The 12,239-nt window shown below is 38.1% G+C and overlaps 2 protein-coding genes across 5 annotated transcripts; one reads left to right on the forward strand and one right to left on the reverse strand.

The window, feature by feature from the left end:
* The first annotated feature begins 2,794 nt into the window (after positions 1-2,794).
* LOC122282242 (RING-H2 finger protein ATL52-like) lies at positions 2,795-3,259 on the forward strand. The gene has a single exon (XM_043094194.1). It carries the CDS (start codon positions 2,795-2,797, stop codon positions 3,257-3,259), a length of 465 nt encoding a protein of 154 aa, XP_042950128.1.
* A 6,898-nt stretch (positions 3,260-10,157) lies between these two features.
* On the reverse strand, positions 10,158-11,849 carry LOC122280814 (mannose-1-phosphate guanylyltransferase 1-like). Of its 4 annotated transcripts, none has more exons than XR_006230039.1 (3): positions 11,048-11,849; positions 10,700-10,792; positions 10,158-10,584 (listed from the first exon to the last, which is right to left on the reverse strand). XR_006230039.1 is itself a non-coding variant. In XM_043091855.1 (3 exons), the coding sequence occupies exons 1-3, from the start codon at positions 11,060-11,062 to the stop codon at positions 10,360-10,362; spliced, it is 282 nt and encodes a 93-aa protein (XP_042947789.1). In that variant the 5' UTR covers positions 11,063-11,849; the 3' UTR covers positions 10,158-10,359. The 4 variants fall into 4 exon arrangements, 2 of the variants coding, with proteins under 2 accessions (XP_042947789.1, XP_042947788.1); XM_043091855.1 differs by having other exon boundaries at positions 10,158-10,563; positions 10,700-10,762; XM_043091854.1 differs by having other exon boundaries at positions 10,158-10,563.
* Between the last annotated feature and the right edge of the window lie 390 nt (positions 11,850-12,239).

The raw sequence follows: 12,239 nt of genomic DNA on the forward strand, positions 1-12,239 counted from the left end.
TTTTAACTTTTAAATATGAAAAATGATATTTTTAGTCTTAAAGTGTACAAATCTCGCACCTTTTAGAAAAAATAGATAAATGTGAAACTTATATAAAAAAAATAGTTTTTAATGATAGACCCTACTTTTTTTAAAATGAGTACATACTTGGGTATCATAAGACTATATACAACATTACTCTTTAAATATAAGGAAAGTCATATTTAATATTTAAAAAGAATATATATCCCACATGCAATCTTACTAAATTCATATCCCTTTTTGGAAGTAAGTAATTTATTTAAATCCCGAATTAGAAAATAAGACAATGCTACTAGTAATGATAGGTACAATAAATGCAACTTAACGAACCGATGCAATGTAAATGATTTTTTTTTTTCTTCTTCTTCTTATCTTATATCATTTTTTATACAGTTTTAAATATTTTTTAAAATTAAAAAAAATCAATTCACAAATATTCAATTCCTAAACCTTCTTCTATATAATATAAGCTAGCATGCATGCTGCTATCTTAATAAAAATCAATTAATCTTTATTTTGTGTTCATGGGTACGTATGTACTAAATTTAGATAGCATAATAGCACTACTCCTAAATTATTTGCTCCGGCCGGCCTTTAATAAATATATATATATATTTCTTAATTAGTTAAATTCCAGCTTATCTTATTCGTGATCGTATTTATTATATATTGCATGCGTACATGCATGATCCGATTCAACTTACCTCAATATTTCTCCATTCAGTCGAGGTGCCAGAAAGCGTACTGATAGAAAAACAAAAGATCATTACTAAACCTAGGTAGAACATGAGTCAGAAAGAAAGTCTTCCCCTTTATATATATGCGTTATTGTCTGATAACGTACGTAATGAGAAAGAGACGTGATCGAGGCAAAGAGAAAGCTCCGATATTCGTCGATCGCTTGTTACAACCAATATTATTTTTTTTTTCTTTTTTGGGTTACAAGCATTATTAGTTACCCAACATATAATCCATAAACCTTCTTTTTAATTGTATATGCTAATTATAAATTAAAATATGAAAAAATGATTTATATTTATCGCGCAGTTTCTTAATATCAAAATATAGAAGTTCACATACGTAATGAGAAAGAGACGTACGTGACAAAGAGAACGTTAAAAGTGATATGATACTTTGCTTAGCACAGCGCATCGATTTGTTCTAGGATGGTTATGGATAATGAAAAACCACATTACAACCTAAAACAGTTCCACAAAGCAAATAGTTTGCCGCACGTACGATTCTTAATAGGCACACACTGCAGTTGCCATTGAAGATTGTTCCAACAAGCTGAGATTCTTATTTTCAGCAAATCCATTGGCATACATTAACCATTAAAAGAAAGACATTGACAAAAAAAAAAATAGAAGAAAGAAAAGAAAAGAATATCAGTACACTATCTGTCACTAGAGGCCACCAAAACGCTGCGGACAGCCAGATATATCACGCAACTTCTCAGCAGACACGTTGGAACATATAATTAGTACACTAGTAAATATGCTAATTAGCATGTAGAAGGAATGAACTCGAATTGCTTACCAGTAATTCTTCCAAGTTGTTTATGAAGTTGTCAATACTCCCTCGCAAATAGACAGGGTTGTACTCAGAAGATTGAACAATGAAACAAAGCCCAAAAGTTGTCAATTCTCCCTTACATATAGAATTTATCGTTTCTATAACAATCATTGGTGAAGTGAATAATTGCATGCTTACAGCACAAGCATGATCCGATCGATTCAACTTACCTCAATTCTCCATTCAGTCGAGGTGCCAGAAAGCGTACGTACTGATAGAAAAACAAAAGTTTACTAAACCTAGCTAGGTAGAACATGAGTCAGAAATAAAGACTTCCCCTTTATATGCGTTATTGTCCGATAACGTACGTAATGAGAAAGAGACGTGATCGAGACAAAGAGAAAGCTCAGGTAGTCGATCGCTTGTTACAACCATTATTTTTTTATTCGTTTTTGGGTTACAAGCATTAATTAGGTTACCAAGATATAATGCATATATAAACCTTCTTTTTAATTATGTATGCTAATTATAACTTAAAATATGAAAAAAGGATTTATATTTATCAGTACCGCAGTTTCTTAATATCAAAATATACAGTTCACATACGTACGTAATGAGAACGTGATCACAAAGAGGAAGCTCCGATCGTCGATTGCTTGTTACAAGCATTAAAGGATCCCACCCATCAACATTTAGGAAGTTCCATATTAATTGAAAAAGTTTTGTCTTTAGTTGATCGACTACTTAGAGCTCGCCCGCGGGCTGCATTCAGGTTTCTGTCTATAAATTCGATCTGCAAAATCCTCATTCCTCACAATTAAACACGTGCGTACGGATGATCGATCGCTCTCTCTCTCTCTCTCTCTCTCTCTCTCTCTCTCTCTCTCTGTGCATATATGGCAGATGCTTGCTGATCTCTCTCTATCTCTCCCTGGATGGTAGCTGCTTGGTGATCAACTAATTAGATCTCACCCGCGGGCTGCAGTCAGGTTTTTGTCTATAAATTCGATCTGCAAAATCCTCATTCCTCACAATTAAACACGTACGTACGGGTGATCTCTCTCTCTCTCTCTCTCTCTGCGTATATGGTAGCCACTTGCTGATCTCTCTCTCTGTCTCTCTCTATCTCTCCCTGCATGGTAGCCGCTTGGTAATCTCTCTCTCCCTCCCTGCATGGTAGCTGCTTTATATATATATATATTATAGATTTTAGACTAAGTAATATATAATTTGTTATTTTACAGTCTTTTTCTTATTAATGGATTCAACAAAAGTACCAAGACCGCAGTATTTGGAAGATGATGATAATTCTCCTGAAGAGATCAACGGGCAACAACTACTAGTTATTTTGGTTTTCTTCTGTATTTGTTGCATTGGCATACTCGTCTACTATGGCCTTAAATACTGTCGGCGACACAGTACTCTATGGTCCAGTAGTCGGGCTTCCATTGTGGACGGGCTTGAGATTTACATATTTCAAGCCGGGGGAGATGACATTGGCTTCGGCGCGAACAGTTGTAGCATCTGCCTGGATGACTTCGAAAATGGAGAAAGTCTTCGGGTAACGGCTTGCCGTCATCTGTACCACGAAAATTGCTTAAAGACGTGGGTAGTGAGGGGTTCAAATGCCACGAGCTGTCCACAATGCCGGGAAAATATCAGTAGAGAAGCTGATCGAGGAACATGTATAACGAGCTGTCTGCATGCTGTGAGGATTGACTAGCGAGACCCATTGTCTACCTACCACTGCGCTGAATTAAGTACTAAAACAGCTTCACCCCAATAATGCATGTCCGTTTCAGAATGCATGCAGTACCGTGAAAATGCTGAAAAATATCCATCTTCAGACTTCAGTTAGTCGATCGGTCTTCATATATATATATATAGACATCGCATATATATATATATAATTGCAACATGGAAACCAGAACCCTACAAGCTACATGCATGCTCCAAATAATGTAAGGTACTATATATGGAACAAGTATTAATTAATGCCTGTACTTATATTGGATATTATCAAATAATAATTGTTTAAGTAAAATGTTGCTGTTGATCCAAAAAAAGAAGTAAAATGCTGATTAATGTATGAGCGCGCTCTACCAAAGCGGCGGTTCTGATCTCAAATCTCTCCCCTAAACCTTCTTCTATATATAAGCATGCTGCTATCTTAATAAACATTAACTAATCTTTATTTTGTGTTCATGGGTACGTATGTACTAAATTTAGATAGCATAATATCACTACTCCAAATTAAATTATTTGCTCCCGGCGGCCTTTTATAAATATATATATTTCTTAATTAGTTAAATTCCAGCTTATCTTATTCGTGATCGTATTTATTATATATTGCATGCGTACAGCACAAGCATGATCCGATCGATTCAACATACCTCAATTCTCCGTATAATGCAGTCGAGGTGCCAGAAAGCGTACTGATAGAAAAATAAATAAAGACTTCCCCTTTATATATATATGCGACGTTATTGTCTGATAACGTACGTAATCATGAGAAAGAGACGTGATCGAGACAAAGAGAAAGCTCCGATCGTCGATCGGTTTTTACAACCATTATTTTTTTTTTGTTCTTTTTTGGGTTACAAGCATTAATTAGGTGACCAAGATATAATGCAATATAATCCATAAACCTTCTTTTTAATTATATATGCTAATTATAACTTAAAATATGAAAAAATGATTTATATTTATCACGCAGTTTCTTAATATCAAAATATAGAAGTTCACCTACGTAATGAGAAAGAGACGTACGTGACAAAGAGAAAGTTAAAAGTGATATGAAACTTTGCTTAGCACAGCGCATCGATTTGTTCTAGGATGCTTATGGATAATGAAAAACCACATTACCACCTAAAATGGTTCCTCAAAGCAAATAGTTTGCCGCACGATTCTTAATAGGCACACACTGCAGTTGCCATTGAAAATTGTTCCAACAAGCTGAGATTCTTATTTTCAGCAAATCCATTGGCATACATTAACCATTAAAAGAAAGACATTGACAAAAAAAAAATAGAAGAAATAAAAGAAAAGAATATCAGTACACTATCTGTCACTAGAGGCCACCAAAACGATGCGGACAGCCAGATATATCACGCAACTTCTCAGCAGACATGTTGGAACATATAATTAGTACACTAGTAAATATGCTAAGTAGCATGTAGAAGGAATGAACTTGAATTGCTTACCAGTAATTCTTCCAAGTTGTTTATGAAGTTGTCAATTCTCCCTTGCAAATAGACAGGGTTGTACTTGTTGAGTTTGGCTTGATTTCCTGCTGAAAATGTGTTTTTTGGGGCTTGGCTTGACTGTTGCTTGACCTTGGCTCGACCATGGCTCAACCCTGGCTCAAGCTAAGGTTCCGCTCGACAGTCCGCTCGAGCGAACTCATCCAGAGAGTTACGCTCGACCTCTGCTCTACTATCCGCTCGAGCGAGAAAGTAACCCTAACGTGCGCTCGACACTTCGCTCGACGTCCGCTCGAGCGAATATTCTGAATTACCGCCGTGTGCTATAAATACATCATTTTCTCTTCATTTTGATGAGTGTTCAGCAGCCAAGAAAGAGAGAGTTTTGAGAATCCTTTTGTATACAATCCTAAGAGTCCATTGAGTGTATTGGGGCTTTAGGATTGAGGATTTTGTGATCAATACTCTTGTACTCCATCTTTGTTCATAGTGAGTTTGTTGAAACCGACCCCGACAGTGGACGTAGGCTCACATTGAGCTGAACCACTTAAATCTTGGTGTTCTTTGTGTGATTGTTGTTTATTTTGTTGCTTTCGCTATTATTTACTTCAACTTAGCCTTTTGTTTGTTTGGTCCATTCCCAACAAACTGGTATCAGAGCGTCAAGCTCTTTGCAAAATCTTAAGGAATGGCTATGGCAAAATTTGAAGTGGAGAAATTCGACGGTCAAAACAGCTTTAGCTTATGGCGCATCAAGATGAAGGCTTTCTTACGACAACAAGGCTTGTCGAAAGTTTTGGAAGGGAAGGTATCCGAGGATTCTCCTGCATCGTCAAGCGAAGAAGATGAGAAGGCACATAGTGTCATTTTGTTGTCACTATCAGATGGAGTTTTGAGGGAGGTTGCCGATGAGGAGACCGCTTTCGGTCTTTGGTCCAAGCTTGAGAGCTTGTATATGAAAAAGTCGCTCACCAAATGTTTGTATTTGAAGCAACGGTTGTACACGCTCAAAATGAAGGAAGGTACTCCTATCTCTGAACACTTAGATGAATTTAATAAGATTATCATGGATTTGAGGAATATTGATATTAAGCTTGATGATGAGGATCAAGCATTAATTGTGTTGTGTTCGTTGCCGGTATCATTTGAAAATTTTGTAAACTCGATGTTGTATGGTAGAGACACCATCTCTTTGGTAGATGTAAAATCTGTTTTTAACTCTAAGGAATTGAGAACAAAATTGGGTGTACAAGGCACGGATAGTCAAGCCAGTGGTTTGTTTGTTAAGGGTTCATCTAGCAGGGGTAGATCACATGAGAGAAGTTCAGAGAAGAACAGGAGTAAATCCAGGGGCAGTTCACAGTCGAAATTTAACAAGAAAAATGTTAAATATCATTACTGCCATAAATTTGGTCATTACAAAAATGAGTGTTCTAAATTGAAAAATAGAGAGGAAGGCACTAGTTCCTCTAATGCTGTTAGCGTTGCTGATGAAAAGTCTAACAGCGTAGATATTGTTCTAGCAATTAGTGGCTCAAGTAGTCGCTATGGTGACAAGTGGGTCATGGACTCAGCTTGTACTTTTCATATGTGTCCCAAGAGGGACTGGTTCACTACCTATGAGTCAGTCAACGGTGGCTCCGTTTTGATGGGAAATGATATGGCGTGTAAAATTGTTGGAATTGGTTCAGTTAGGATTAAGATGTTTGATGGGATTGTCAAGACATTGTCTAATGTTCGACACATTCCAGATTTGAAGAAAAATCTTATTTCCTTGGGCACTCTTGATTCTTTAGGTTTTCGGTACACCGGTGAAGGTGGAGCTATTAAAGTCAGTAAGGGCTCCATGATTGTAATGAGAGGAGATATGACAGATGGTCTTTATTTCCTTCAGGGCAGTACATTGATAGGTACAGCTGCAGTGTCTGTTTCAGATAATCCAGACTCAGACAACACCCGTCTATGGCACATGCGTTTGGGTCACATGAGTGAAAAGGGGATGTCTATCCTGAGTAAGCAGGATTTGTTGTGCAATCAGAAGATAGGAAAACTTGAATTCTGTGAACATTGTGTGTTTGGAAAACAATGCAGGGTTCAGTTTACTACAGGAGTTCACAGAACTAAAAGTACTGTGGACTATATTCATTCTGATCTTTGGGGTCCATCTTCAGTTCCATCGAAAGGTGGAGCCCAGTATTTGCTTACCTTTATTGATGATTACTCACGGAAGGTTTGGACTTATTTTCTGAAACATAAGAGCGATGTATTTGCTAACTTTAAACAATGGAAGGTTTTGATTGAAAATCAGACAGGCAAGAAGGTTAAGCGATTTCGAACCGACAATGGTATGGAATTTTGCGGAGGTGATTTTGATGAATTCTGCAAAAATGAAGGCATAGTGAGGCACCGCAAAGTGAGACATACTCCACAACAAAATGGAGTAGCTGAGCGGATGAATAAGACTCTCCTGGAGAGAGCCCGTAGTATGCTTTCAAACGCCGGCTTGTCTAAAGATTTTTAGGCTGAAGCAGTCAACACAGCTTGCTATTTGGTTAACCGCTCTCCAGCCACAGCTATTGGTTTAAAAACTCCAAATGAGGTATGGTTAGGTACTCCCTCTGATTATTCAAATTGGAAAGTTTTTGGTTGTCCTGCATATTTCCATGTTAATGATGGAAAACTTGAGCCAAGGGCAAAGAAGGGCATATTCATTGGATATGCTAGTGGGGTGAAAGGATTCAAGTTATGGTGTACTGATCCCAAATCACCTAAGTTTGTAATTGGTAGGGATGTAGTATTTGATGAACAATCCATGCTTAATCTGAGGAAGGAGTTTACTATGTCTACAGGTGAAGAGCAGAGTAATGGCAAGAAGGTGGAGTCACAGGTTGAGGCTTCAAAAGGGATGCCAGACGACACCCAAGATCATGTCACTTCAGATGAGCATGATCCTGATTTTGATGATGGCGCACAGGGTGAGCAAGATTACAGTATTGCTACTGGTAGACAAAGGAGACAGATTAGGCCACCTCAAAGATATGCTCATGCAGATATGGTGATGTATGCACTTACTACAACAGAGGACATAGATGGTCAAGAGTCTTCCAGTTATTCAGAAGCTGTCAAAAGTAAGGAGTATGCACAATGGTGCGCAGCAATGACTGAGGAGATTGAGTCTCTTCACAAGAACCAAACTTGGGATTTGGTTAAGTTGCCTAAGAAGACGAAGACTGTTGGTTGCAAATGGGTTTTCAAAAGGAAATAGGGAATCCAAGATGTTGCAGATGCAAGGTACAAGGCACGCTTGGTTGCAAAAGGCTATAGTCAGAGAGAATGCATCGACTTCAACGAAGTTTTCTCTCCAGTTGTGAAACACAGTTCGATCAGGGTGTTGCTTGCCATAGTGGCAGCACATGACTTAGAGCTTCAGCAACTTGATGTTAAAACAGCGTTCCTGCATGGTGACCTAGAGGAAACCATTTACATGCATCAGCCGGAGGGGTTCGTTGTTCAAGGCAAAGAAGATCATGTGTGCAGATTGAAGAAGTCATTGTATGGTTTAAAACAGTCTCCGAGGCAATGGTATAAACGCTTTGACTCTTTTATGATAGATCATGGTTATGTGAGGAGTAGCCATGATTGTTGCGTTTATTATAGGCAATTATCTGATGGGTCTTTCATCTATTTGCTACTTTATGTTGATGATATGCTTATTGCTGCTAAAAGTATATCTGACATTAGTTTGCTGAAAACCCAACTTAGAAATGAGTTTGAAATGAAAGACTTAGGTGCTGCAAAGAAGATTTTGGGGATGGAGATCCACAGAGATAGGAAAGTTGGAAAGTTGTATTTGTCCCAAGGAAAGTACATTGAGAAAGTTCTTCGGAGGTTTGGAATGTCTAATTCCAAACCAGTAAGTACACCACTTGCTACACATTTTAAACTTTCAGCATCCCTATCTCCTCAGACAGATGAGGAGGAACGCTTCATGGCTAGTGTTCCTTATTCCAGTGCAGTTGGTAGTATTATGTATGCAATGGTTTGTACTCGTCCAGATATTTCACAGGCAGTGAGTGTTGTTAGTAGGTACATGGCTAACCCGGGTAGAGCTCATTGGCAGGCTGTGAAATGGATACTCAGGTATCTGAAAGGTACTTCGAACCTTGGTTTAATATTTGATAGAGAAACTGACTACAATTCAAGGGTGGTTGGTTACTTTGATTCTGATTATGCTGGGGACTTGGATAAGAGAAGATCATTAACAAGGTATGTTTTCACTTTGTGTGGCTCTGCTATTAGTTGGAAAGCAACACTACAATCTATTGTTGCTTTATCAACTACAGAAGCAGAGTATATGGCAGCAGTTGAGGCTGTTAAGGAGGCCATTTGGTTGAAAGGTTTGATCAGTGATTTGGGATTACAGCAGGATGCAATTTCAGTGTTTTGTGACAGCCAGAGTGCAATACGTTTGACCAAAAATCAAATGTATCATGAGAGGAAAAAGCATATTGATGTCAGGTATCATTTCCTTCGAGAAGTTGTTACCGAGGGCGTGTTAGAAATTCGGAAGATTGCTACTACTGAGAATCCAGCAAATATGATGACAAAGCCAGTTCCAGTATACAACTTCAAACTTTGCTTGGACTTGATTGGTGTTCGGGGTATGTGATTCCCTTAGGGGATTTGGTGGAGGGGTTCGGTTTCTTGGTTAATGGTTTTTTGTTTAGGCTTGACGGAATTCAAGCCAAGGCGGAGATTTGTTGTGTTTGGCTTGATTTCCTGTTGAAAATGTGTTTTTTGGGGCTTGGCTTGACTGTTGCTTGACCCTGGCTCGACCGTGGTTCGACCCTGGCTCAAGCTAAGGTTCCGCTCGACCTCCGCTCGACAGTCCGCTCGACAGAGAGTTCCGCTCGACCTCCGCTCGACAGTCCGCTCGAGCGAACTCATCCAGAGAGTTCCGCTCGATCTCCACTCTACTGTCCGCTCGAGCGAGAAAGTAACCCTAAAGTGCGCTTGACACTTCGCTCGACGTCCGCTCGAGCGAATATTCTGAATTACCGCCGTGTGCTATAAATACATCATTTTCTCTTCATTTTGATGAGTGTTCAGCAGCCAAGAAAGAGAGAGTTTTGAGAATCCTTTTGTATACAATCCTAAGAGTCCATTGAGTGTATTGGGGCTTTAGGATTGAGGATTTTGTGATCAATACTCTTATACTCCATCTTTGTTCATAGTGAGTTTGTTGAAACCGACCCCGAGAGTGGACGTAGGCTCACATTGAACTGAACCACTTAAATCTTGGTGTTCTTTGTGTGATTGTTGTTTATTTGGTTGCTTCCGCTATTATTTACTTCAACTTAGCCTTTTGTTTGTTCGGTCCATTCCCAACAGTACTCAAAAAGATTGAACAATGAAACAAAACCCAAAAGTTGTCAATTCTCTCTTACATATAGAATTTATCGTTTCTATAACAATCATTGGTGAAGTGAATAATTGCATAAAGTTGATTATCAAATAAAAAGCTAACAATTGAAAGCTTATAAATGTGAACGAAAAGTGAATATTACATGAAAAAAAAAATGTGACAAACATAAATCAAACGTTAGGATCGATTAGATCATCAGGCTTCCCCTCCATTGGATTTGTGGAATGCTATCATTTCCTTAAGTGGGTATTCACTTATAACATCACTGTTGAGGACAAAAAATGGCTCACCAGATTCATCTATTAGTTTGTCCCTAGCAAGAGCCAGAGGACCAGCAGTGCCGAGTGGCTCAGTCTCTTGCAAGCAAGTGATCTTGATCCCAAGCTTTGTTTCAAAATCCTACAAGAAGTTCAACATCACCTACAGAAATAAGGAGTGAGCCCGTTATTAGTTCTCCAAACTTCAGAAGCATCAATCTTTATACTCGAATAAGCATTGTACGGTTGAGGTAATACAGAAGCTTTCATCTCTTCACCTCTGGTTGATAATTAATAGCCAAAACCACTTCATTGACTCCGATAGCCTTAAGAGCCTCTTTCTTAGGGAAAAATTCAAAATAAATGTCAGCCTACAGTTAACATAAACAAACAGAGTGAGGAGGGGGGAAGATGGGGAGAGCAAACGACCAACATTACCACAAGAGGGCCTAAGAAATTAGCTAACAAAATCTACATGGATGTGAACAACATGACTGAGGAGCACTGCGGTACTTGGTCATCTGTTGGAAGTTAACGCTTCCCGCATTTTCCATGTTAACATGAGTTGGTTCTTGATTGTAAACCTCAAACATGAAATCATAAGGAGAACTCTCTTGAAGAAATACCTGATGAAGGATCATAGGTTTGTTGGCAAAATCAACAGGCGGCTTGGGAACACTTAGTGTCAATGGCCTCAACCTTGTTTCAAACCCTCCAACAAGAATAAGTGCCTTCACTGTGATATTCTACTTGCTCTTCCTGTTGAAATCATAGTCAGGATCCTAGAAAAAAATATAATACAGAATGGTACAAAATGAAAATACTCGTATGGATAGTAGATAGATCCCCACAGTCTCCTATATGTATATCCATGCCAAAAATTCAGCAGCATTAACATCACCAACATTTTCTTAAAAATAAAAAACAATTCAATTCGAGGAAGAAAATTCTGATTGGTGTATGTCAAATAAAATCATACTTCCAAATGCATATCAATACCAATTCAGCAGAATCCTTTTTGTAAGACATCAACTCATTAAAATCTTGATTTTTGGATTGGTTATCAACTCATTAAAAACTCACTCCTATTAGTTGGGATTTGGTACTAGAATCGTAATCCTCCTTGAGTCCTCATTCAGAGCATCACTTGAGCGTAGAAGAACTAACCTCAGTCATGAGTCAAATAAACAGAAGAAAACCAAAACTTCATATACTGACGTGACAAAGCCGAGAACGAACTTATTGAGAAATAGCCAAGAAATTTGACAAATTATTATTTCCATTGGAATTTTATCTGGAGAAGGGGAAAAGAGACAGTGGCTAATCCAAGCACGATTGAGCACGATTTAAAACACTATCATTACCAGACTTGAACAAAACATGTAAAATTCATTCAAGCAACTTAATATGCTAAAAGGAAATTTACCTAGAAAAAAAAAAATATATATATATATATATATATATATATGTATGCTAAAAGGAAATGGAATCGAAGAATGCACAAAATTCATTAAAAAGAACGAGCCAAATCAGAAATCAAACCAATCAAAACAAATAATTTACCGCTGGACAAGAAATCAAATCCCTTATGCATTTAAGATAATGCTCACTCCCACAAGCAAAACCTCTCAAAAACCTAAACAAACAAAGCGGTATAGAACTCCAAGCACCGTTGAGATCATGAATCAAAGCAGGTATCCGAAAGAATTCCCAATGACTCACACTAGCAACGAAGTCTATGTTCAATCTTAACTTAGATTCGCACCAGATCAAGACCTCGAACCTAGCCTAACCTCCAGAACGGGGATTTTATTTCAC

This window comes from Carya illinoinensis, chromosome 11 (assembly GCF_018687715.1).
Source record: "Carya illinoinensis cultivar Pawnee chromosome 11, C.illinoinensisPawnee_v1, whole genome shotgun sequence".
Classification (NCBI taxonomy): Eukaryota; Viridiplantae; Streptophyta; class Magnoliopsida; order Fagales; family Juglandaceae; genus Carya; species Carya illinoinensis.

Excerpts from the sequence above, each read along its gene's own strand:
- LOC122280814 (XM_043091854.1), bottom strand. Across the intron at positions 10,564-10,699 it reads CTATTAATTATCAACCAGAG|GATTTTGAAACAAAGCTTGG; the intron begins GTGAAGAGATGA and ends AACTTCTTGTAG.
- LOC122282242 (XM_043094194.1), top strand. The coding sequence starts at position 2,795 with ATGGATTCAACAAAAGTACCAAGACCGCAGTATTTGGAAGATGATGAT.